This window comes from Haemaphysalis longicornis, unplaced genomic scaffold (assembly GCF_048455015.1).
Source record: "Haemaphysalis longicornis isolate Haplotype H1 unplaced genomic scaffold, Haemaphysalis longicornis Haplotype H1 scaffold_1, whole genome shotgun sequence".
Classification (NCBI taxonomy): Eukaryota; Metazoa; Arthropoda; class Arachnida; order Ixodida; family Ixodidae; genus Haemaphysalis; species Haemaphysalis longicornis.
The window spans coordinates 175,821,947-175,847,854 of NW_027526203.1; the positions used below are offsets into that span (position 1 = coordinate 175,821,947).

The 25,908-nt window shown below is 46.5% G+C and overlaps 1 protein-coding gene across 1 annotated transcript in view; it reads left to right on the forward strand.

Moving 5' to 3' along the window:
• The window catches only part of LOC144139696 (cytochrome P450 4V2-like), a 49,731-nt gene extending 29,520 nt beyond the window's left edge, over window positions 1-20,211 (forward strand). The window contains exons 4-11 of the mRNA XM_077671985.1: window positions 1,309-1,508; window positions 2,498-2,567; window positions 3,424-3,550; window positions 7,873-8,064; window positions 10,321-10,494; window positions 12,414-12,480; window positions 18,559-18,738; window positions 19,875-20,211. Coding sequence (XP_077528111.1) covers window positions 1,309-1,508; window positions 2,498-2,567; window positions 3,424-3,550; window positions 7,873-8,064; window positions 10,321-10,494; window positions 12,414-12,480; window positions 18,559-18,738; window positions 19,875-20,068 — 1,204 coding nt within the window. The 3' untranslated portion in view covers window positions 20,069-20,211. The remainder of the gene's footprint in view (window positions 1-1,308; window positions 1,509-2,497; window positions 2,568-3,423; window positions 3,551-7,872; window positions 8,065-10,320; window positions 10,495-12,413; window positions 12,481-18,558; window positions 18,739-19,874) is intronic.
• Window positions 20,212-25,908: the final 5,697 nt, after the last annotated feature.

Here is a 25,908-nt window from a genome sequence, read left to right on the forward strand (position 1 = left end):
CGTCACGAACGCGGCAGCAGCGTCGGCCAGGTGCGGGCTAGAGCGGCGGACGCCGCCGCTGTAGACCGGTCTCAGTCAGGAGAAAAAAACGGTGAAGAGCGTCTTTCGAAGGGAGAGACAGCGGAACCTAGAAATCATGATGTTCTAGCTTAGGGCTACACCCCGGCGCGACACAAGCGCAGACACCGAAACAATTCGGCATGTGAGCTTAGTGATTCCAATTTTTACCGATTTCAACTAGTTAGTTTAGTAAGTTCGAGAATTGCGAGAAAGCTGAGAGAACTTATATAATCGTTATTAATCGAAACCAGTTGCTACTCTCGCCTTTTGTAATGCCTCTTAAAACCCAACTGAAATAGCATTCAGCAATTTAGAAAACGGAGTCCCATTCGTGGCGAGCAGTGCGCAAAAGGTAGCGTTTCTCTAGCGGCCAAATGTCGGTACGTGGTTTGTACATTTTGTTTTCCCGCCCTGCAAACAATCCTTAAGATATGTTTGCCGTACAATCACTTAATTCCGTCGGGTGTGGGTTAGCCTGGAGGTGCTGTCGAACACATTAATCAAGCCGTGCGAAGGCAGCGCAGAATTCACGCGAAGCAGCGGCAAAACAGTCCCGAAACAACCGTGGCTAAAGCAGACGACAAAGCCGTACCGCCGAAGCGCCCGCCGGCGAGCAGGCACTTCCGCGGAGGGAACGCGGGGTAAATTCACCGTGCCATCTGTAGTGTTCTCCGCGAGTGAAACCCCCCTCCCCCTCCTTCGCTGCCACAACGACCTTCACTCCAGCATTGTTGCTAGAAGTGTAAACTTCTTTCATTTTTTTGGAAGTGATAATCAGTGGACATCATCTTGGAGGGGCGTACGATATAACGTGTCTTTCTCGTTCCGAGCAAGTTTTGCCACGATTACGGCGAGCGCTGGAGTTTTTTTGGGGTGGAGGGGGGGCAATCTTGGCCAATCCCTCCAAATGGGTATGCTTGGCTTGACAACCGTGCGCAGGGGACGCTGGGCAGTTGCAGCGAGGCACGCACACACGAGCGCTAGGCATCTTTTTGGTTTTGTTAACTGCCGGGCGGTCGCCGTGAGGCCCACGCTCACGTGCGCCCTCTCGGCAATTTGTTGGTATTTTTAACTGCGGACACGAAAAATCACGATTTGCTAAACAGTTTCGCTATTAAAAACACAGAGAAACTACTAGGTAGAGGAATAGTTGACCTTACGAAGCATGTTTGCCATGAAACGCTGCACTGTACTTACGCGTCGTAAGCGTGGCACACACGCATGATGCTCCAACTGGGCCTCGTGCAGCACCGGCGACATCTGGCGGTTCAAGCGGCGCCTCTTCACGCCCGCCTTCCACTTCCGCGTGCTGGAGAACTACATGGGCCACTTCAACGAGAACGGCAACGTGCTCATCAAGATCCTGGAGAAGCACGTGGACGAGAAGCCCGACGAGGCGCTGGCCACCTTCCCGCTCATGCAGCACCTCACGCTCGACATCATCGGCAGTAAGCGCCACGCCCCCCTGACAGCGCGCGTGTGCTAGCCCCCCGTTTCCCAGCTGGAAACGGACACTAATCTCATCTCGTATTTGATGCTCCGCAAACATAGCTCCGACATTTCTCATAAGTACACATTGTTTGGCGACTATAAATACGTCCCTCCGTCCTTCCATCCGTAACCCGTGACGAGACTTCATAAAAGCGCCTAGGGCTGTGTAATAATAAAAAGCCTTTAATTTAATAAAACGCCTTGTAATAACAGCCTTATGCAGGGACCATACTCACGAAAAATTACAAAGAATGCTTGCGCACTGTCTCCTCATTTCAACTCTAAGGTTTCAAATTTTTGTTGTGGTTTCTATTTGTTGGATACAAATAGGCCATTATCAGGACCTGCATCTATGTGAGACGACGTTCTGAGCCACGAAAGGTCCACGTGGGCGGCGAATGAAATTTCAACGAGTTTATTGCAAACAGCCCGCTGCGTGCCTTGTCAGCCTTATAAAACCTTGTAGCTATGCGTATTCGCGAAATGCGGTGTTCAAAGCTTCGCATTCCAAGTTTTGTACAGCTGCGCTGCAGTTAGGTCAATTTGGAGGACTGTGGTCTCAATTTTTCCCGAAGTATTAGCAAAATCTTACCGTATTTTATCTAAATGGCTGCAGTTTCGCACGCTTCAGATCAGTTATTACGTATAACTTTGACTTTAGGTCAAACGCTGGAGCCCGGAAACCTTTACTTAATATGAATGTTTTGCTGCTGCTTGCGTCTAATAGATATGGATGTGTAAGCCAAGGGATTTTTTCACTGATAAAAAAGTCACTTATTTGCCAATTGGTTTGCGCCACCCTTAACGATGAATTTAAGAAAACATCTTTCTGAAACAAAATTTTATAGCGGCTGATTTTTGAAAAGTTAAGAATGGCATATATGAATAAAGAAGACATCCCAATGTGACTATTTTATCTCCGCACACGTTTGTTGTCCTCTGACAGGAGTCTCCATGGGAACAGTGTTGGGCATGCAGACGGACACGGGCAATCCTTTTGGCCAAAACCTTAACAGGTAAATTCCCGGTAACTAAAAAAAAATAGGCAAAATAGTTTTGGTGTATTGATAATGCAGATATATGTATACGTACGAAAACCTTCAGATTAACTACATTGCATTTGTTCCTTCAAAAGTGATGAAGAAACTGAACATTTTTTACTCCTGGCGTAATTCTTACAAAGGTGTATTCAGAAAACAAGAAGTATCCCACTCATTAAGATATAGCTGCAGTTGTAAGTGCTTGACTTTTTGAATTTTACGTCAAAGGCAAATAATGTCTGTCATGGTTCTCGTTAGGTATTTTTAAACTTACTTGAGGAATAATTCTATGTTCTGCATTCGTATCACTTCTTCAGCAAGCAGTATAAGACAATCTGGTGCTTAATTAAGCTTCGCGACAATGCACTAGATTAACCAATCCATGTAGCCAACGATGAAATTTCGGCGAATGACGATTTCGAGCATACTTTTTGCCTCAATAACTTTGCTTTGCGCTGTGTCGTCACGCATTGCAAGCATAACGTCCTGCATTGCGCAGTGCCGCTGCGCAGATCACATTTTTGAGTCAAAGTGTATGCACGTTGCTGTCATTGGCCGAATTTGGTTTGTTGGCGGTAGGAGTAGTGCATTGTGGCGAAGCGGAACCGCGCGATTGCATTGGAGTGTAGGCTGGAGGGAAGGCAGAAAAAAATCATTTGTATGCGGGCCTAAACTTTTGTATTTGACGTCGAAATTGAGCTCTGTATGACGCAGTTTGGAAGCTGCACCGGCGCAGTAAAGTAGCTCGTGCGAAGCGTTCACGCTGTATCAATCGCACAATCCTTAACAAATACTGGCCTTTAGAACAATTGATTTCGATCAATTCCTTTAGATTGTCGTTCCTAATCACCGTACGAGGATTCCGGCCATGGACATGGATCCAGCAGATATACGATATGACGTATGAGGGACGTGTTTTTAAAGAGACCCTTCTTGACATGGAGAAGTTCAGCCTTTCGGTAAGCCGTTTTCAACCTTTCTTTCCTATCAGGCCAGCTGCAAGTATTTCTCCGGTGCTGCTTAACAAACAATTAGGACTTACTGTATTTTTAATGAAACAACGAATGAATGAATAAATTTATTTTAGAAAGGATGACCCTCTGACCTGTTGGGGGAAATAGCGGAAGGGGTTAAGGGTCGATAAAGTTCGAGTTCTATTGACGAGGTAGGCCTCCTTCACGAAGGCCCACAGTACAAGCATCACGTAGTTGGCGTTATTCTTTGGGTACACCCATTCCTGCAGAGATGTGACGCCAGGGGGCTTGTGTCTTGTTCGGATTCCTTCCAGGACCCTACATGACCGCAGCAAGTGGCACATTGTCGGTCGATCTTGGTGGCAAAGGGAGCACAGAATGTGTGATTTGCTCGTTCTCTTATCGCGTGTCTATATTGTGTTCAAAAGGGTTTAATACTGTGCTCCGTATTTGACCCTTTTGAATATCACATCACGGTTCCTATGTGGGAGAGACGACTAGGGGTAATTTTCCAGTGAAAACGTCGTGAACACTCAGCTCTTTGTGAGCGGAAATAGATACGCACTGGTATTTGATGAGTCTGCCCATGTAAGTTAGCACATGTGCGAGTCCTCCTCGCTTCCCAATGCTGCACGAATGAATGAAAATATATTCGCTGCAGCCCGTGTTGCCAGAAAAGCCAGAAAGCCAGAACCCATTCTTGAAACTTGCGGGATGCGTTAACACAAGCACCCGCGAACATGCTTTGCGAGTCAATGTTCTGCACATGTTTTTTTGCTTCGGAATTGGAGGCTCTTTAGTGTGAAGATTGATACTCAAGGAGCGCCAGGGCGTCTCAATTACTCCGTGCGTTCGTTGCTTTATCTTGAGCGCTTTTAAATTCATCCAGGGCATGTACTGCTAAAATAAATCCTTCCAGTGAGAAAGCGGGTCAGCAAGAAAGCAAGCGGGCAAGCAAGCAAACAACCACGTCGGAATTCCACCTCGGGCGCGAAGCTGACTTGCATGCTTTTCCATTACCCAGGCGGGTGTGTTCCCTGTGTGGGTATGTATACATGGGGCAGGTCGCTGGTTATTTCAGTGCGAGAGCACTACTGGACTCATTGTGCGAAAGCCCGACTGTCATCAGGAAGCCGTGGCAAAAAACAGTGCACCAGATGTCCCATTAGCTGGGACACGTTCATTAGCGCCTTGGCTTATAAATAGAACACACACACACACACACACACACACACACACACACACACATACACACACACACACACACACACACACACACACACACACACACACACACACACACACACACACACACACACACACACACACACACACACACACACACACACACACACACACACACACACACACACACACACACACACACACACACACGCACGCACACACGCACACACTCGCACACGCACACACACACGCACACACGCACACACGCACACACGCACGCACACACGCACGCACGCACGCACGCACACGCATGCACACACACACGCACGCACGCACGCACACATACACACGCACGCACCACACACACACACACATACACACACAGAAAACTAGCGCGCACTCGAACACAGACGTACTAATGAACGTAGCGGTGCTTTGCACCAAATAGGGAACAAGATAATCTACCTTGATGCACCCATTCCATTTGATAACTCCACCGAAAACACTCGCAGGGCGAACTCCTGGACTACCACGACTATCACGCCATTTTTAGATTGTCTTAAGTTTTAGTTATTTCCTTTCCCCGTGTAATTATGCAATAACCTGGTTGTTTCGTTGCGAAAATTGCCTACCATTATTTTTTAAGGAATTGCCAAGCCCCGTGTTCTGTTAGTTTAGTCTGTATTCCATGTCATGTATACACTCCTGCAATGTTCCGAACTGTGAGACAGCAGTATTTGTAAACGTAGACGACTGATGGGTTAATGATGGACCGATCAATGATGTTCCGTTTTTTTCTTTGATATGGTGTAAAAAGCTTGTTTCGTGACTGGCCTTCCTCGTGCTTTTGTGCTTCCTCTGCACGTAACAGACTAAATTTTCAACTCTTTATTATAACCACAGTAAATTACAGACTAAAATATTGATTGATTGATTGTGGGGTTTAACGCGCCGACGCAACGCAGGCGATGAGGCGCGCCGTAGTGGAGGGCTCCGGATTAATTTTGACCACCTGGGGATCTTTAACGTGCGCCGAAATCTCGTACACACGGGCGTTTTTGCTTTTCGCCTCCACCAGAAAAGCCGCCGCCGCGGCCGGGAATCGAACCCGCGACCTCGTGCTCAGCAGCGCAACACCTTAGCCACTGAGCCACCGCGGCGGGTTACACACTAAAATACCTAAAGAGGGCGCGTGTGTTAGCAGTATCCTAAATCGACAACACGGAAAGAAAATACACTGAAATGTCTGTCTGTCTGTCTGTCTGTCTGTCTGTCTGTCTGTCTGTCTGTCTGTCTGTCTGTCTGTCTGTCTGTCTGTCTGTCTGTCTGTCTGTCTGTCTGTCTGTCGGTTTATTTGTTTGTTTGTTTACCCTTTGCGGCGCGCTACTGCCTAAGGGGTACTGCTGGACCCAGGAAGACAGGTTCGATTTTCGGCTGCGGTGCCTGTTATTTTGACGGAGGCGAAAAACAAACATAACACCGGTTTGTCGAGATGCGGAGCACGGGAAGACCCGCAGGTGGTCTCAATTAATCAGGAGCCTTCCACTGGGGCGCCTCTCAAAGCCAGGGTGTACCTTCAGTACATTAAACATCAATGTGAACTTTTTTGGTCAGTCTGTCGGTCTGTATGTGCCAAGAAACGACCAGAAAATAAATTTTAGCAGTTACTGATGAGTTGCTATTGGGTGTGCTCGCTGGTGGGTGACTGACTAATAATTGGTCGGTCACGCGTGACTCAACCATTGTTGCCTTCGTGTGACCCATAGTGACCCACCATTCGGTCATTCGTGAGTCCCCATTGGTGTGTCTCCATTTGAGACCCGCTGATGGCCCACGGGTGGATCAGAGAGGGTCAACAGCGTAGCCACTGGCGAACGATCTGCACGGGTACAAACATCACCCACCGAGCCTACACCATTCATACCTTGCTATGTTCACTGCGAGTACTGTCGTATTGGTTTACAAGGGCCAAGTAGTTAAAAATGAATATGAAATCTGGGATATTCTGTTAAATAAGGAACTGGCATCCGAATTACAAAAATAAGCAGGGTACCTGACAAGGGTAACGGAAACGCTGTCGTTTTCCGATGTCATTTGCAGTGAAGCAAATATACACGTGGCTTATTTTCATTTTATTTGTATCGCTTGTTATTAAGATATTTTCCCCTTTAACTGTGGGAGTTTGGAGCCTCAGCTAATTTCTGGAGTTCAGAAGAACACGAAACACACAGCGACTTTAAGGCTATCTTGTGAACTTTAAGCCTCGCAATGAGTCGGGAAATTGCACTTGAATTTATGCGTTTTTATTCGAGACTTCGAGGCTTATCTTTGCGGTTAAGATAAACTTTTTTTCGTTATTGCACAATTGGTAACGTCTGAGAACCTTTTATTTTATGGGTGTCGTATCAGCCGACGTCCCCAAATTGCACGAGGAGAATGGTGCATTGAAAAAAAATTGCCCAATCAAAAGTAAGCCTGTATTAGTGAAAAAACCCCCGGAACCTTCTCTCCTATTTATTCAACTTTGACGATAAAAGGAATATGGTAATATTTACAACAGTGGGGGTTCTTTCAACCGACGCTAAGGGGCGTTTTATTTCCTCATCTCATGCTGTTTCATTCCGTTTTTAAACCTTTATTGGTGTATCTGCGGGTTTTAAATCAGGAAGCTGTGTTTAACCTGCTCTCCGCATGACTCGGCGAGGCCGCTGTCACGGCGCCCTTGCAAGTCTGGTGGGCGAATTGAACGGGTTCTGAACAAGTATACCCCATGCAAATGGCGCCGTATCAAGAAAAAAAAGCGGTGCATTATAACTACGGTAATTTAATCGGGGAAACAAAATAGCTTCGAACTTTGCGAACGTGTGGGATGTCACGGCAGTTGTTATGCCCGTGACCACGAAGAACTCCTCGTGTGGTATTCTTTTTCTGGCTTTAGACCAAAACTAAGTCTATAGACCGCCTCTGCATGAATGAATACAGCTAGTAATCAAATTCAATATGGGGCTTCTTTGGGAATTACACCCCGGGGGCCGCCATGACACTTTATGGCATGCAAGAACGGGTTCAATGCCTGAAAAACACGCGATACATCGCAATTTTTTTTCACTCCCTCTACGAAGGTTATGCAACAGAGGAAAGAGAAGCTGCAAGAGATGGAGCTCAACGGAGAACAGACTGAGGCGGACGACGGCACCGACGCGCCCATCGGCAAGGAGTCCATAGTTCTCGACTACCTGCTCAAGAAACACCTCGAAGAGAGCAGCTACACAATCGACGAAGTTAAGAAAGACATCGATACGATCATATTTGGGGTGAGTGCCGTACGGTGGTGAAGTCACCCATAAGTATGCTTTTCCAGGGCACTGCTCAGCGTCTAAATATTCCGCTTGAAGATGTAATGTAAATGCAAAGCATGAGTTCCGGCTCACGATCGCACAGGAAAAATCCGCTTACTACGCGCTGTCACATTATGAAAAACAAACCGTATGTCATGCGTTGCTTGATGTAGCAGCGTAGGCCACGCCTTGCGGCCAAACTGCATTCCTTCAAGTTTCCATAAACCCCCCCCCCCCCCTTAAGTCAATTCGGTGCATTGTGGCGAAGCTGGCCACTGTTTAAAGAGACCCTGCAACACTCTTGAACTTTTTTCTATATCTTCAATGCTTGCAGAACGTAGTCCACCAACACATCCAGTAGTTATATTAGGGAGTCGCAAGGTACCTCAGCCAAAAATTACGGCTTAGAAACTTGCTCAAAAAGATTTTTCTCTCTTTACCGGTCTCGGCGCATTTCGACCGGTGGAATTACGTCACTACTGCGGTGTAGCGGCTTTTGGCCGCTTTCCTTCAGTTGCAACACTGAACGCATTCGATAGCCACCTTAAAAAGAATGCCACAAAAGCAAAGGAGAAACGGAAGGCGTGTCTGTGCGGAAGACGTCAAATGCATGTAGGGGAAAATTGGGAGGGAGGGAGGGAGGGAGGGAGGGAGGAAGAGGAGTAATTTAACTCCGCATCGTGGGCGACAATCATGGGCGCCTGCTTCGCAATCCTTGCTCCCGGCTTCCGGACCTTTGTTTTCAGCCTCCTTTCTTCTTCTGTAACATCCTAGCTCCTCTGGTGGGTGGTGGTTTCCAGGCGCTGCTACCCGAATCATTAGCCTTGTAATTCAGACATTTTCCTAACACCATTCGCATTAGCTGAATATGGCCTAAAATTCCCCGAGTGGCACCCTTGTGTAGCCCGACCTGCCATTTCACGTTTTCTAGCACGGTGTCTCTAATCACGATGAGAAGCGTATTTCACAACTGCAGCACAGACGACAAAGGAAAAAAAATGAAGGAAGCTCACACTAACGCATAAGACTTGAACGCAGTGAAGCTGTACGCAACCTTCACTTTCATCACGATGGTTTAAGTCCACGATTGCAGCCGATTTGCTTCTTTGCTGCCGCAACGACCTTTACTCCATAATTGTTGCTACAAGTATGAGCTTCCTTCCGATTTTTTCTGGGAATGATAATGATTGATCATCACCTTGGAGGGGCGTGCGCTCTGACTTGTCTTTTTTTTTTTCGAGCAAGTGTTGCCACGAGTACGGCGAGCGCTGGACGTTTTTTTTTTTTTTTTTTTGCCAATCTTGTCCGATCTCCCAAGTGGATATGCTGAGCTTGCAAACGTGAGCCGATTACGCTAGGCGGTCGCCGCGAGGCACGCAGACGCGAGTTCTCGGCATTTTGTTATTTTTTTTTTAAACTGCCGGGCGATCACCACAATCTTGGCCAATCTTTCTACGTGGGTATGTTTGCATGGCTTGACAAACGCGCGCAGGCGACGCTGGGCGGTCGTCGCGAAGCAAGCACACACGAGCGCTAGGCATTTTCTTGGTTGTGTCAACTGCCGGGCGGTCGCCGCGAGGCCCGCGCACATGTGCGCTCGCTCGGAAATTTGTTGGTATTTTTAACTACGGGAACGAAAAATTAGAATTTGCTGAAGAGCTTCGCTCTTGAAACAAAACCGAGTAACAAAATCTCGGCTACTTCTTTTATAAGGGAGAAGTGAGAGTGAAATAAATGTAGGAAATAATACTGCGTGCGCTATTATTTCCGTACGAACAATTTATATCCCGACATTCAAATCCTTTCTGTGAGTCGCTTTTGCGTTTTACTTTGGGCATATATGCTGGACCGACCTGGCATTTATTTTGCCCTGATGAGCCCTATTTAGGTTAGTACAAGCTATGTACATGCAATGTGTGTCTGCGGCGCGCATGCTACCAGGATGCAGGCGTTTTGTAGTTATTTTTTAGGGCTACAAAAGAAAGCCATGTATGTTTTATTTATCTACGCGCGGCAAATTAGTTGTGCGGGACTGCAGATGCTTCCCCATTTAGCCATGCGAAAGGGGGAGAGAGAGAAAGAGGAATAAGAAGGATGTTAGGAATTTTTTGCGACCGACCGCTGATAATGGTTACCGTGATCCAGCCCGGCCGTGTCACCTCAGTTCTTTCACATTAACCCAACCTGTACAAAATAGTTCGACAGAACCTGCGTTTCGTCTGCTTCTCACAGGGCAATGACACGACCACGTCGGCCATGAGCTGGGCATTCTACCTGCTGGGCCTGAACCCGGACAAGCAGGCCAAGGTTCACGCCGAGTTGGACGAGGTCTTCGGCGAAGAACGTGACCGCGACGTCACCAAGGCGGACGTCAACCAGCTCAAGTACCTCGAGTGCTGCATCAAGGTGCGTAGCCCATGCGGCCGGGTCGAGAGCCAATAGATGAGGCACTTGTCTGTCGCAACAGAGACTCCAAATATGTCCGCACATGACCCTTCCACTTTTCAAATGCATGATGCCATAGAGGAATCTCTAGACGTAATTTCGAACCAATGACGCTCTTTGGGCAAGCAACATCTCACGGGAATTTTCGTACATTCTTCCATTTAGAGAACGACGCCGTGAATGGGAATCAAACCAGCGACGTTGAATAGGGCGCTTTAACCATTACAATTAAGAGAAAACTTTTCCGCTATTGAATATTATTGCTTTGCTTCATAGAAAAGGTTGAAGTGGTCCTAAGGAGATGCACCAATTAATAACGCGTTCTATATAATACGCCTTAAAATGTTCACTAGCACAAACGAAATATATCAAGTAAGAAAAAAAAAGTTTTCCTGGTTTAACAACGTGGCAATAACGCATGAGAGACTTTTTAAAAACAAATCCTTAGCATAACTCTAACAGTCCCACTTTGTTGAAACCATGATGATGCTCGTGAAAGATTAGTGCGACATGTTCTTAAAGGCTGTTCTTTTCAATTCCTCCTTGCATTGCAACACTGCCAAACGATAACCTAATACAACTCCCCGTTCAGGAGAGCACCGTGGGATGTGGTCAAAGCCACAAGATTGTCGCTTGGTAGATTTGAATAGTTCAAGCGGCTGGCCAGCCCCTTATCTGAAGCCCCTTATCGTGCGAAGAGGGGTTAGAGTATTGAAAAATTGTTGCACAGAGCCGCTGAGCCCTATTTTATAATGTTATAGATCGCTCTTTTTTCCCTTTGTTAAGTGGTTAGCCCACTTCTTTTTTTTACCCTCCATAACACGTTGGGTGATGAGGGCGAACAAATATATGAGCTTAAACATTAACACAAATATTGGCTTCCCCTGCAGTAGCAGTAACCATTTTACGTGTCTAGAATGATTTTTCCGGAAGCCAACGTTTGCATACTTCTCAAGGAAAAGATGCGAAGGAGCGATAGAGAAACGACGGCAGAGGAATTATGTTTGGAAAGTTTCGCAGTTACTTAGGTACACTGCACGCGCCTGTATACATTATTACACACGAAGTGTGGCAGCAATAAACGAACTGTTCTAAAAAAATTATTCAGCAAACCCGGGGATTCTGTGCCGGAAATTTTGTATGAGAATCACATTTTTTTTAAATCAGCAAGGAAACGTACACATTAAAAACCAACATATAAGTTCTTTGGCCATCGAAAGAAAACCAATTGTAGCCCCGGGTGCTAGCTCTATTGCATCAATGTTTTTACGGGCTGACTTGTAAAAAAAGAACAAAAATCAAATAATGTTAACCTGTTCCAATAGGAAGCGCAGGCTTCCCTTTGATTGGAAAAGCAACAAGCATTGTAATCTCTTCTGTTAATTAGACATTTATACCATAAGTTGCGGCCTTTGAGAAGTGCAACAGGTAACACCGATTGCACTGGGTGCAATCGTGCTAGCTGGCACACTGTTACACTAATCTTCTGTAAAGGTGAATCGTTTATTGTTGCAACCCCTTTTTTAGCCGATACCTTTACACTAAGGCGATTAAGTACGAATATCTGGAGTTATTTAAACTTTCTTCGGAAGCTGTTTCGCTATCGTGCTGTGTCCGTATTTGGGCGTGGTCTCTTCACCCACTTCAAAGTTAATTACTTATGCACCCGGATGTCTTTGCTAAATTTATTCGTGCACAGACGACTCACTTCCGGATAATTTTCCCGAGCTTGTGATAAAACTGAATATACCAAAACCAAACGCAGCAATGGAAACCTAAAATAATTATTACAAGCAACTTTGCTTACTAATCGCGGTTTTAAAAGCAATATACAACCACGAAGTGATGCCGACAACACGCCATTTTCGTCAACATTTCAGGAAACTCTTCGCTTGTACCCGTCGATACCTCTGATCGGGCGACATTTGGAGCAAGACTTGGTCATCGGTAAGTGAGAACTTGGTTTTTCGAACTCTGCGTAACTGCTTGCATTACGTAATAAATGTGGACGGTGAGGGTTATCAAAACTTCCCCCCTTATCCCCTAGTTTAACGGCTACAGTTAAGATCGTATGAAGTAGGAATGTTTACTCTTATTGTAGTGCAGGGTTCGACGGAAGTCCGTCTGGTCAGGTGGTAAGTTCATAACAAAGTTGCCGTCACTGGCCAAACCAATTGAACAAAGTTGACGTTTCGGATCCCATACGGAATCCTCGCCTCATTGTGATCAATGATTCCGTATGAGATCCGAACCGTCAACTCTGTTGAGTTAACTTGGCCAGTGACCGCCACTTTGTTATGAACTCTTACTGTGCGTATAGTTATCGAAAAGCCGTAGCCAAGCTTCGGGACTAGTAATGGCAAAAAGTGTCCACTAAGGTGTTTTTAGTTTTTAATTCGGTGGCAGAGTTATCGAATAGACACACAGACGGCAGGTTACATACTGTGCTTATATGTTAAGAAAAACACGTGAACACGCTGGAACTCCCAAGCATTCACGAGGTGTTAAAAATATTACACGCGCCGACCTGCAACGCTGGATTTAAATTTCGGCACAGTTATACAAGAAAAGGCAAACACATCCACAAAGGCAAACCAGGTGGGGGAAGGAGGGGTGGGGGAGGGCGGGGCGGGGGCTGTTAGCTGCATGGTCGCGATTAACATGTAACTGCCACTCACTGGTTTTTCAGTCACTTCTTGGTACTGAGCACGTTTCTTGCTGACGGCATAATTGGGATAGGGGAAAAGGCTTAAAGCGCTACGCGAATGGCACTTTCGTGAATGACAGAATCGAAATTCACGAGTAAACGAGAGAGCTATTCCCGGGGTTGGGGAGGAGAACGAGAAGGGGAGGGGGCAGGGGGCATGCCCCCTCCCCCTCTGGCGTTTGCATGCAATTTGTCCTGCCCCACGTGCGGCTCCCATGGCCGTGAGAAGCCATTGTGTGCTAATGTCAAAACCTACTAAGCCTTGGCACGTGCACAAATAGATGCTGCAACAGCTGTTCTAGCCGCAGGCTTTGCCATGTGTGCTTGAACAAATAGCTAAATTTTGGAACAAAGATAAAGAGGGAAGAAAAGAGACCCCAGAATAGTAGGCACATAACAATGGACAGAAAAAATGTAAAGAAAGTATTTCCAGCTTGACTAATCAGCGCTTCCGAATGTAGCCCACCTCCTGCCCGACGTTTAAATGTCATTGATAAATGCACACTTTTAATAAGTGTGTTTGTTGTTTGTATTATTATTATTACTCGTACCAAACTTAGCACATATCTTAGGTCATTTTATGTTCCGTTCCCATGTTTGCATCGTTTGTGCGTTTGTATCTGATGACATGGCGTTAAAAAACCATCTCATTAGATACAAAAATTTACCAATCAATTGAATGGCTGCGCATAAATTTGAAAGCTGTGCATATCGAAAATCCACCCCGATTCTGTATAGACTACTGGTAAGTATGTTAAAACCAAAAATTGGTTTCCATTGTGTTTCACAAATCACTGTTATTTGTTATTTGGCAAACTTCTTTGTCTGCATTTTTAAAGCGAAGCTTTCTATGCCCTACTTGCGCCGTAGATCGTAGCAGCAAAACGCAGTGCAGGCAAGCAAATTTTGCACAATGGTTTCCCACGAAGGGAACATGATGACGGTTATGATTATGCTTATGATGATTATGACAATAAAATGCGATGAGCTCAAGAAAAAAGCGCTTCCGGAGGTCGGATTCGAACCTGGGTCCCTTGCGTTATGAATCCGACGTCTATCCGATTGCGCCAATCCGACGAGGTGGAAGGAGTGGGGACTTTGGACTTTGACTTTGATTCAGGTTGCGAGGAAGAAAGCCGCGCGTTTCTACCATCTTTCTCTAGAGAAAGGGGCTTGAATTTCGTTGTATCTTTTTGTACTTAAAATGTATAGCAATAACTGGTATTACATGAAATATGCCTGTAAAAGTAGAATTATCTTTCAGTTGAATGTTGGACAAATGCCATGAAGCAGGGTGCGGTGGCGATATGTGTTAGTTTGTAGTCGCCTGAAAGTTGTTGCTCCATCCCTTGTGATTTGGTGGAGTGGAAGAGGGAAAATTCGCCGTTTGTGTGGGTAGTCCGCCAAGATGTCTCTGTAGCGCAAGGCAGGTTGCGGGTTATGTGGAAGAGGTGGCGGATGAAAGGCCCTGAAGAACTGACGAATAGCGTAGTGACTGATGTTATCAAAAGCACCCTTTATGTCTAGAGCCAGGATGCAGCGGTTATGGTTCTTGGAAAGCCGGTCAAGAATGTCTTCTTTAATTTGAAGGAGTGAGGATTATACTACCGCACAACGCGCTAGGGCGCGCGTTACCGTAACCATATTGCTTTGAGGCGCGACCAGAACTGGAGGGTGAACATCCGGAATTCATACACCAGAAAGGTGTGAATGAATAAACTGGGACGGGACTTCTGAATGGAGGAGGAGACGTTCGCACTTAACCATAGCGATGCTGACACATATGTGCGACTGAGCGCCGGTTTGTTACTGTGCAAGGGCCTCCGGTGTCATTAACGAGCTTCGTTATAATGGAAGTAACATTGTACTGGACATTTTAATCTAGTTGATCATTGGGCCACCGTACACTCTAAAATACAGAATTTGATCTGCTTTGTCGCAATAGGTTTCAATGGCCGACTTTGCTGCTGCGCGGCAAGTGCTCTAACTCCTGTGGACGTTTTAAGACGTTGCTAAGCGCTGCGGGCTTCGCTGCATTGCAAGCATCGCGCCTACTGGTCGTGATGTGTATGCTGCTTCACGTCATTCGTAGAATTCATTATATTGCAGCTGCAGCCATTGGTCGTTCGCGTGTAATGCGCGAGGCAGGCCTACAGCAACACCTTAGAGTAAATGGTATACACAGCTAACGGGGTTTCATCGAGAAATTAGTGGCCATGTCATTAATTTCTAGAACAGCTTCTACGACGGAAGCAGTAAATTCGGCGACTTGTGGTTTACCCTAGTGGGCGCGCTAAATAGCATGCCCACTTCTTGGGGTACCGATGCGGAAGCGTGCTGGGGGACTTTTAACCGTGCTTTAGGATTCGTCTGAGTAAACGTGGGCCGAAAGAATGAGAGAGCGAAAACAGGGCAACCGAACTGCCTCCAACAAGAAGGCACTCTAAGACAACTCGCGTGTTTCCTATCCCTCGACGCAACCGCCAACGGCACGGTCACCCACACGAAGCGACACAATGGCCGACGCAATGGGCCTCCCCCAGGTACCAAGAATGTTCGAATGGGTTGTTGCCAAGGCGAAGGAGTAGAGCTGTCGCCGTGCTGGGCTTGAATTACCGCGAAAGACCCGCCATGCGCGATTTCAGGAACCGCACTGAGGAGACAAGAAAACCTAGCCGCAGGGTTACGGATAAATATGTAGAAAAGGAGAGGAATGTTAGGCCCCCAACTAGACACCCCCTGTCCTGGAGCTTACGCATAAAATACTAAATCGTGTGCATAAGGGTAACTTTTTTCGGACAATTTTTAGTGCATATTCAATGCCTAAAACATGAGAAAGGAATCAGGTGCGGAATAAGTATGAGCTGGGCTGCGTTCGGGAAGCACTCCGCTGTCACAAGAAATGACATTACATAAGCAATGCGTATTTACAGTACAAATGTCTGGGGCAGAATTTTGATGACTTGTAGTCCAAAAAGCCTTGAGAGGAACAATGATTGATGAGAAACGAGCGTACTGGATTAGATAGAAGCCACAATAGCTTACGTTGAGAGAACGAAGGGCAGTTGGGCAGTGCGTGAAAGGCCGGGAACTGACAACAGGTGAGCCAACCAGATGCCAGACTGGCTACCTAGAGACGGGACTAGAAGTTGGGCAAGACAGGCAAGGGCATGGAGGGACGAGATAAGAAAGTTCAAGTCTCTTACGTCTAACGATGACGATGCTTGAAACGCGAAGCTTTCTTCCCTGCGAAAAGCAAAGGGTGAAGTGCTAAATTTAAAGCCGCTTCAATCTAAGTCAAAGCGTCAACGATCCTAAAGAAAAACTGCCTGCATGTCGAAGTACAAATTCAGAGGACAGCAAACCCAATCCCTCACCAAAAAGCTGAGCCCGCACCCCCCCCCCCCCTGCCCCTCGTCGTCGTTAGACCATAGTGTAGGTACAAAATCAAAATCTAAATTGCCAACGTCCAAAACCAATTACCGCGCAACAACGAACCCAAAAAAAATTCTGACGGACCAGAATGCGATGCTGGCGCATTGGGGTAGACGTAAGCTTAATAACGCGAGACACCCATCTTGGATTGCGACCACGGGAGGCGTTTTTATTGTTTCATAATTATAATCATGTGCCCTCCATTGTCTAAAGTTGGCTTTCCTGCAGTGCGTTCTGGTTACAACACCGCCATTAGCTAGAACGAAAAAGCTCCGCTTTAAAATCCAACGATTGGCATCATGCGAGATAGGACTGGTTAGAAATATATGCAAGAGGCCTTCGTCCCGTAGATGATTTGAAATACCCTGCTGCTACTAATGCAGAAGACCACAATTACGGCAGCGACAATGACGACGGCGAATATGATGAGTATGATGATAATCACGATTAAGTGGTGGCAGAACATATGAGCAAAAGAATGGCTGGTGGTGATGTGTGAATTTAATGGGAGACCATTTTTAGCCGTCGACTGGGAATGCATGCACCAACCGCCTGCCAGTGGTTAACCTTGGAAGTTGCTGATATTGTCTTAAGCAGGTGCTAAAACCGGGACGGTGTTCGGCACCTGCGTCGTGCAGTTACAGAGTCCGGATTCAAAATTCGCGGCATGGGTTCGAGTCCACAAAATTCGGATTGTCTTCTCTGTTTTTTTCTCAAATGACATCTACTATATTAAATGCTATATTATCCGACATCATTTCTACGCATTCTTCGTACTAAGGACTTGGTATCCTTTGCGTCATTTAGACACAAGGCGCAGCCCACAACATCGTTTTATTGGCGTTCTGCACTGCAGTGCGCGGGAAATGCCGTTCCTGTACGGTTTCAGTCGGCAGCCAAAACTGCTCTCCCAAGTTAAAAGGTTGTCGGCCCAGAAAGAGCCCGACGTAGTGCAGAAGTTCCCGATACTTTCTCCTGTTAAATGTGCGACCACGGCGTAGTGTACCCCTCCCACTTCCGTTTTACCCACTGTCGTCTTTACCGCAGGGGTAGATCCACCGATCTGGTCACAGCCAATGTGGGCCAACAAAAACACGGGAAATACAGATTATTTGTCACAAGAATTACGATGGTTGTGGCTGATGAACCCTGCCCGTGCAGCAATAAATCAATGCGCATGAGCCAAAGTAGCCGAGTATTGAAGAAGGCTATGGAGCCTTACTGAACTAGCGGGCAGGCAGTCGTAGCGTAGGCCTCGCTCAGTTCAGGTCTCACCGCAGGAGGTCACACGCTTATACCTGGGCTACACAGCCGTTTCAAAGACCTCCCGGAGGCCATTGAACCACTTGTCTGTCTAGTGCCCCATTGTAAATAAATAGGACGCACTTTAAGTGAGCGTTAAACTGCCACTTGAAAGTTGCCTTGTAGCACAGGCATCAGTCATGCGGCGGAGCACATCAGCAGGGTTTGGTAAGGAAGTATAGCAGCACCGTAAGGTTGTCGCACAACGACGTGGACTGCGGACCTTCACGCAACAAAGTTGGGTATCGGGATACTGCGGAGAGAGAAAGTCATAATGGGCATGACGTCGCTCCGCAGTCAATAATAACGGCAGACGACGACTTAGTTGCTCTAATACTGGCCGGCCCGGCCAAAGCGCAAAGCTGTGCCCTTGAATTTGCTTTGTTTTTCTTTAGAAGTGTGACTCCACACACGGTGTTTCATTGCTCTCTTCTTTCCCTTGATTGCAATATGTATACTAGAGGTATGTGTGTGCGTGCGTTGGTGGATTTACGTGTGTGTGAAACCCCCGAGGCATCATAGTTATTGCTATTCCTTCGAAAAGAAATTGCTTGTGACATCTCTCTGTAATTCTCTTCCAGATGGATACAAGATCCCGAAGGGCGTGAACTGCTTCATCAACTTGTTTAGCTTGCACAAAAACCCCAAGTACTTCAAAGATCCCGAGTCTTTCATCCCGGAAAGGTTCCTCACGGAAGAGATCACTGCGCGCCACCCATATTCCTACCTGCCCTTCTCAGGGGGCCCAAAGAACTGCATAGGTTGGTACCAGACTGATGAACGGCGCAGACTACTCCGGCAATTCTTTATATATAAAAATCAAGATGCAACACCACAACAAGAGCATGCAAAAAGCAGATCACTTCAAGGGACTCTCAACATTGCCGATAAGCGCTTTCACTCTTTCCTTATCGTCTGGAAGCACTCTGAATGCTACAGTTATCGCCAGCACGAAGCGGCACTGCGTGATTTGCTCACCGCAGCAATACGCCTTCCGTTTCCGCGTTGCTTTTGTAGCGTTCTTTTTAAAGCGGCTGTCGAATGCTTTCATTGCTGCAAGTGAAGGAAAGCCGTCCAAGAGCCGCTACTCCGCTGTAATAACGCAATTCGGGCGCTCTAAGAACCCCAGGACCGGGAAAAAGAGAAAAATCTTTTGAGCAAGTGTCGAAGTTACCTGATGGCCATACAGTCGTAATTTTTGGTTGTGGTAGTTTGCGACCCACTAATCTAAGTACTGAATTTGTTGGCTGACTTCGTTCTGCAAGCTTTTAGGATTTCGAAAACAGTACAAAAAGAGTGTTTCAGGGTCCCTTGCAGGCTAAGTTTGATTGATTGATCATGAGGATTAACGCGCCGACGCTGCACAGGGATGAAACGCGCCGTAGTGGAGGGCTCCGGAGTAACTTTGACCACCTGGGGATATTTAATGTGCGCCGAAATCATGCACGGGCGCTTTCGCTTTTAGCCCTGGCTGAGTTCGAAAAAAAAAGGCAATAATACATCCGTTGTAAGGGCTGCCCTACTGGAGTGTAAGACGTGAGCCATTAGACGGTCGAAATGAATACCATGAGTTGTTTGTTTTTATTGTATGTAATAAGTGGGTTATACCTTTCTAGCACTTCTCTACCATAAACAAGGAGGCGGAATGTTACTTCGTTTTCCTGTTAGCGCGCTGTTTGTTATTTCAACTTATCTTGATATTTTCAGCCTATAAAAAGTAACGAAAAATCTCTTCCTCTACAAAAGCCTCTCTCACTGATGAGCTTCCTCGTTTGCTTGGGAGCTCATCCGTTTCAGTTTCTCATATTCCAATCGGCGGTGTCAGTGACGATAATAGTGGTTGCGGGACGTCACAGAAGTAATGTTGATTCTTTTGTTTCCCGTCTTTGTGATGCAGGCCAGCGATTCGCGCTGCTCGAGTCAAAGGTGATCATGGCCAAACTGTTGCTGAAGTTCTCGGTCCAGTCCACCCGGCCCCTGGACCAAGTGCGCGTCAGCTACGAGGTCATTGTCAAAGCCCGCGGGGGTCTGCGCGTCTGGTTCCGAAATCGCCCGCCGTTCAACGCTGAGGGGCAGGTGGCGACGACCTAAACACTCAACACCCACGTCCTTGTTCTTCTGATTAATATTATAGAAAAGATGTGGATTGAAGAACACCGTTGTGATTGCTGAAGCGATTGTTTGTCTGTACATATAAACTTCGTGCAATGCAATAAAGATGTTGAAGAAAGGCGCCTTATAGATCCTTGAGTGCCACGTTTTCCTGTTTTCTTTTTGTACGCGCTATGCAGCAGGCTGTACAACTTCTCATTATCACGAAAAGGGCTACTCCAGCTTGCTTTTCGACACCACATCAAATCATATCCCATTAGATACGGTCAAATATGTGCCATAGTTCAGCTTAATAAAAACATTTTGCAAATGTAAACAAAAATCACAGGGGCGCTCAATTTTGCTTACGTGTGGTGAATGCGAAGCCATTATTGCAACAGGAGTTGGTCAATAAGCCGTGAGCCTTTGACGGCAGTTACCAGTACGCGGCTATGCCTTTTTACTCAATGTCTTTTTCAGTGGATAATCTATACTGAGTGAGTATGTGGGATTTGTATGGGGGCATGTTGCCTTTGGAGTCAAACTGGAATCGGCGAATGGGCCGTGAGCTTCTGCCGGCAGCTGTAATCATCATTGACCAATACCTTTGAGCGGGTACATGGCCAGTCCGAAGAACTTACAGAACTCCAAGGAGCTAAAAATTTATACTATTGTAGCTTTACGGAACCCGCTTTACGTACACGCGATGTGGCAGTGAAGTATTGCAGATGACCGAATAATACCTCCGCATTCAAAGCACATAAGCGGACTTCGGAAGCTCCGTTAACCATAGGGTTAGTTTTTAAGCCTAATGCCGCTTACCAGCAGCCCTTGGTTTTAAATACTTGGTTTTTGTGGTAGTTTTATGGAACAAGCATCAGACACACACGATACACGGGACTCCGTACTGGGCTGGTTCGAATCTATAGTGGTAGTTTCATAGAACTGCATCAGAAACACACGATGTAGCAGCAGTTAAAACATCGCCCGAGGAAGCCATTGTGTTTTCGCGTTCACAGCACGCAAGCAGACTTAAAGTTGGCCATGAATAAACAACACAACCTTCTTCGCTTTGACCCCGCTCTATTTAATTTACGAAAGTCTTTATTTAATCGAAAAAACTCATGAAATATTGAAAAACCTTAAAATTTCCCTATACACAACGTCGGCAGTAGCGCAATAGAGGGGAACATGCAGTTCACTTGTACTGCACGTTAGCGTTCAAGCGATGCGATCAAACGGAACTACATGCATCGCTACAGAGGCGCATTCATGTTTCCTGGTGGTGCTTTGGTCGGGGGCCGTCAGTCGCACAAATACAATTCCGTGACGCCGTAGACGCCTCTCCAGAAAGTGGCGGGGATAGTCGCAAGCTGGTTAATCTGTGTTCCGGAATAACTAGAATATTCGTTTGAAGTTTGCGACAGCATTGGTGTCGTTACTACTTGGACAAAGCCGTCTTTTTAATAAAGGAAACTTTCGTATTGTCTTCACGACTCTTTTGTGCGCAGCTTGCATTCATACTTCCAACGTCGGGGTTTTCCCTTCATGGTGCACATTACGCTTTAATATTATTATTCAAAAATTTTCAAATTTCCGAGAAATACGCCGCAGACCTGCGGCTTATATTTCTGATGGAGGCGGCATAAGAAAATTCCAGTAAGAGACTACAGCTCACTTCACAGTTTGAGGACTACATTAACCATAGAGTCTTGCTATGCCTCGCAGCTCAAAGCCTGGGGTGTCCGAGTTGTGGCCGACCAATCAAGAGACCTTCAGATCGAGCTCCAAGGAAGTGTCTTGCTTTTGAAGTTTGCCTGACACCAGATGATCAACTTCATCATCGAATGGATATTCATTCTGGAAATCAGTGAAAACGGGTTTCCGCGAAGTAGGCTGATATTCAGGATATTTAGACCATTTTTCAGCCGCCCACGCAAGATCAACACTGCATTGCTATGATATGGTAGCCATAGGTCGGGAGGCTCCCTCACGCGTGCACTCACCCTCCCCCCCCCCCCCCCCCCCCCTTTCGCCACTCATGAGTCAGTGATGAGTGAGCCTCGCCACCGTTTTGGACTGACGAGTGTGAGTGCGAGTGAGTGTGAGCCCAACGCGCAGTGAGCCCCGCTCACCACTGACGAGTGCGCGCGCCACTCGCTCTCCACTCGCGAGTGCGAGTGCCACTCGCCGTGATTCCCGCTGACCACTCGCGAGTACACTCGCGTTGCTCGCGCCATTTTCTGGGCTTACCGCGGTGAGCGCTACTATTGCGCGTGTACTCGCTGTTGACTATTCGTCTCAGGAGCTGCACGCTGTGATGATTGTTACTGGCGGGATTGCTTTTAGCTTCGGAAATATGTCGTCACAGAGCTCCTGCTAGGGGCACACTAGAATTAATTCTCTGGGGGCGTATTGATTTAGGAATAAGATTAGGATGTCCCTCTGACACAGTTATGCACTAATACTGTTTGGTTTCATGACTCGTGGAGGGTCTGCTGTACACACTCGCGTGCGAGGGGAGTCAACGAGTGGTGAGCGCGAGCGCGAGTGAGTGCAAGTGGTGGAGGGCGCGTAGTAAGCGTGAGTGCGAGTGAGTGCGAGTGGTGAGGGTGACTGGTGAGCGTGAGTGTGTGTGAGGGCGTGAGGAAAAATGTTTTTCTGTGTGAGTGTGAGAGTGAGAGAGCGGCGCCCAGTTTTGCCGAGGCATGATGGTGGCGAAGCCTAACTACAAGGCTTAAAGCCAACTGTACAACACCTGAACGATTTTCGCGGTGGCGGCGGCTACACTTTTTCGGAGACGCCTTCAGCTCTGAGAACGGAAAAGCCCCCTCCCACTCCTCTCGCCTAATGTTTTGTTTTCAAACCTTGCTTTATTTTGCATTGGCATGGAAAGAATGGGGCTGCGCTTGCCATCACGCAGGAATTTCGGGAGGTTTCAATGCTGCCATGAATTTCGATCAGACCTTTAATCTCGCGGTTTGGAGAATGGGGATCAACAGCCTAGCATTTCACATAAATAAATTTATGTAGTTACTTAAACTATTTCCATGTTACCGCTTCGCAGTTTCGAATCACCGATTTGTATTGGTCGGCGTGGGCTGTGGAGGTTTAGCGCCAAACGAATGATTGGCGTGGGAAGTAGCTCTGTATCTTTCCTCGGGCCCATGCATGTGTGCAACACGTTCCTCATGACCCGCCTTCTTTACGTCTCCCAGGTGCTACATTGTTTGTGTCTCAGAATACGGTTCTTTCACAGGGTTTTGGTGACGTTTATTTGGTATGCACTTTGTGGGTCCGTGCGACGTGATAACCTATTTTTTTCCCATTGAGCGAGGTGCACTTTTGCTTGGTCATTGTTTTCTTTGCCAGCTGGTTTCTCGCCTATTCCTCTTTCAAGATTTTCTACATCCGTTCTTGAGAACGGCACTACAAACCCGCCTTGCCCATTTTCTCCCGTACGGCATTGTGTCATCGATGTCTGTTGAAGCGCCCAGTGCCACCGAGGTTTCCTGAAAGAAGGGGTTGACACTTCGGGCTTATTACAGGATCGTTTCAGCCTTGAGTCCGTCTTCAATGCATCGTGGAAGTCCATTTCCGCCGGCCTGGTTTACTCGCTTTTTCCTATTCTTTTCTTTCTACCCTGCGTCATTACTCCAGTTCCAATTGCAGGACGTCCGTAATAGAGTAGGTGTAATGTGTGCTCCCGCGATTCTTAAAACGTTTTTTAAGCTACATACTACCGCAGTGTTGGTTACATCATGGATTCATGGTCGTGGTATTCTTTTACCTTTTTCAACAAACTACCGCCAGCGTTTCCACAAAGAGATACTAACTAGATCACTACTTTGTAGACTCCAGAGATGCTGTGCTTTTTTGTATTTTCAAAGAACACTGAGAAAAAGTATGGATATCCCGCCATTCTCGATCCGATTCTGCCGTTTGAGCGCATTGGTGAACCATGTTTGTCTCAACTGACCTTTAGAGTGAGTGGGGGTGTCGACTATGTGATAGGCGTGCAATTCCACCTAGACCAACAAATACTTATTTTTGTGTAACTGTCTCGGCTGCACATAGTGTGTATAATTCTTTAGACTAACCACCTGACTGGTTCATTCTCGTGAACGCTGGTGTGTGTTTTCCCGAATTTCGATGTACTATTTGTGTTTTCCCCGCCTTTTATTTACACTTTTGTCTGTGTGACCACGTAATACCCTCGTACTGCCGCAATGTTCTTAGATGAAGTAACATTTACAGCACGGCAAGATCATGTTATTCCTGTAGTCCGTTCTTATAGCATCCAGACATAGCTTTCGAAGCCCATTTCTGTGTGAAACCTACATACCGATATTCACTCGTGCATGAAAACGTATCCTACAGAAATTCTTGCCGGCAGACTACATTTTTTAAATTTTCAAAAGATTTACATCCGTTGAATAGCAAACTATTTATGTTGAAACTTACCGACCTCAACCTGAATTCCAAAGTGTTGACCTGGATGCAATCTTTTCTTATGTTTTTGTTATTATATGCAAATGGTCACAATTCACCTCTAACGAGCGCTACCTGACAAGTCTTCTAGTTGCTTGCAGCAGTTGCAGTCCGACAGGCGCATTTTATTTCTAATTTACCGACTTTCCTTTCTTCTCGCATCCGGTTATACGCAGATGACTGTTTTTGCACCGTGAGATTAAAAATCAGCACGCCAAACAATTACTTCAGTCAGGTCTATACCTCATAGACAAGGGAGAACCTCCCCGGCTCCGGCGGACCAGATTGCAAAAGAACAACAAGGTGACCCCTCGACGGCTTTAAACTAACACATTTCCACACCCCACGTGGCTGCACACCATCCACCCCACATTATACTACCCCCTGTGCAGACACTGAGGCAGCCCAGCAACGCTCTACCGTGTGGTTTGGGCCTGCCAGTCAAACCCAAACATCGATCCAATCCCTAATGCAACTCCCGAGCAGTGGGAGAATGAGCTCGCCAGCTCAGACCTGAGTCAGCAACTTTGGCTCGCTGAAATGGCGAAGACCGCAGGCCGCACCAACGGAGCCCTGGACTGAGGACCCCGCCCGCTAACCCGCTCCACTTCACTGTTAATAAAGTTTCGATCCTCCTCCTCATAGAGAAGTGGTGTGAAGAACGAGGAATGGCATTAAATGAGACAAAATGCAAATCAATGTGTATTTAACTGCAAGATTTAAGCGTACCACTGTATACTCAAAATTATTCTATCTTAGAATATGTGGAATACTAGAAATACCTATTTGTATTTTTAACTTTAACATTGTCTCGGTAACGGGAAATAGGCATAGGAATAATAAATTGAGAAAACATAATACTGCGATTCTCGTGCCGTATAAACTATAGCAAAAACCCATCTCCATTGAAATTAATGCTATATATATATATCTCTTGTACGCTCGAATTTAGACAATGCTAGTGCGATTTAAGACCCTTGTTACGCTGTTCTTGAACAGGACCGTTAGCTTATACAAATTAACGCTACCCGTTTTACAGTTTCCACATACAACCATGCAGCCAGTGCTACATCAATAATATCTTCCATGTGCCTTTGAGGTTGTCATTACGAAGCAAAAATGGCCGCGTATCTGCGCCTTTCATTGCAAATGTCGACGAGAGGCGATAGTCGAGTGGCGCCTCTGCCAAGTAAATGCCTCCCTTCTCTTTCACGCTCACCTTTCATGCTGGTCCTCTCCCGTATCGTTCCTCCCAAGGTAAACGCGCTAGAGGTTTGCTCAAGCCAATTTAAATTTACCGCATTCCACTGCTTCAAGTCGGGTGCCTCGATGCCAGCGCTGACTTACGG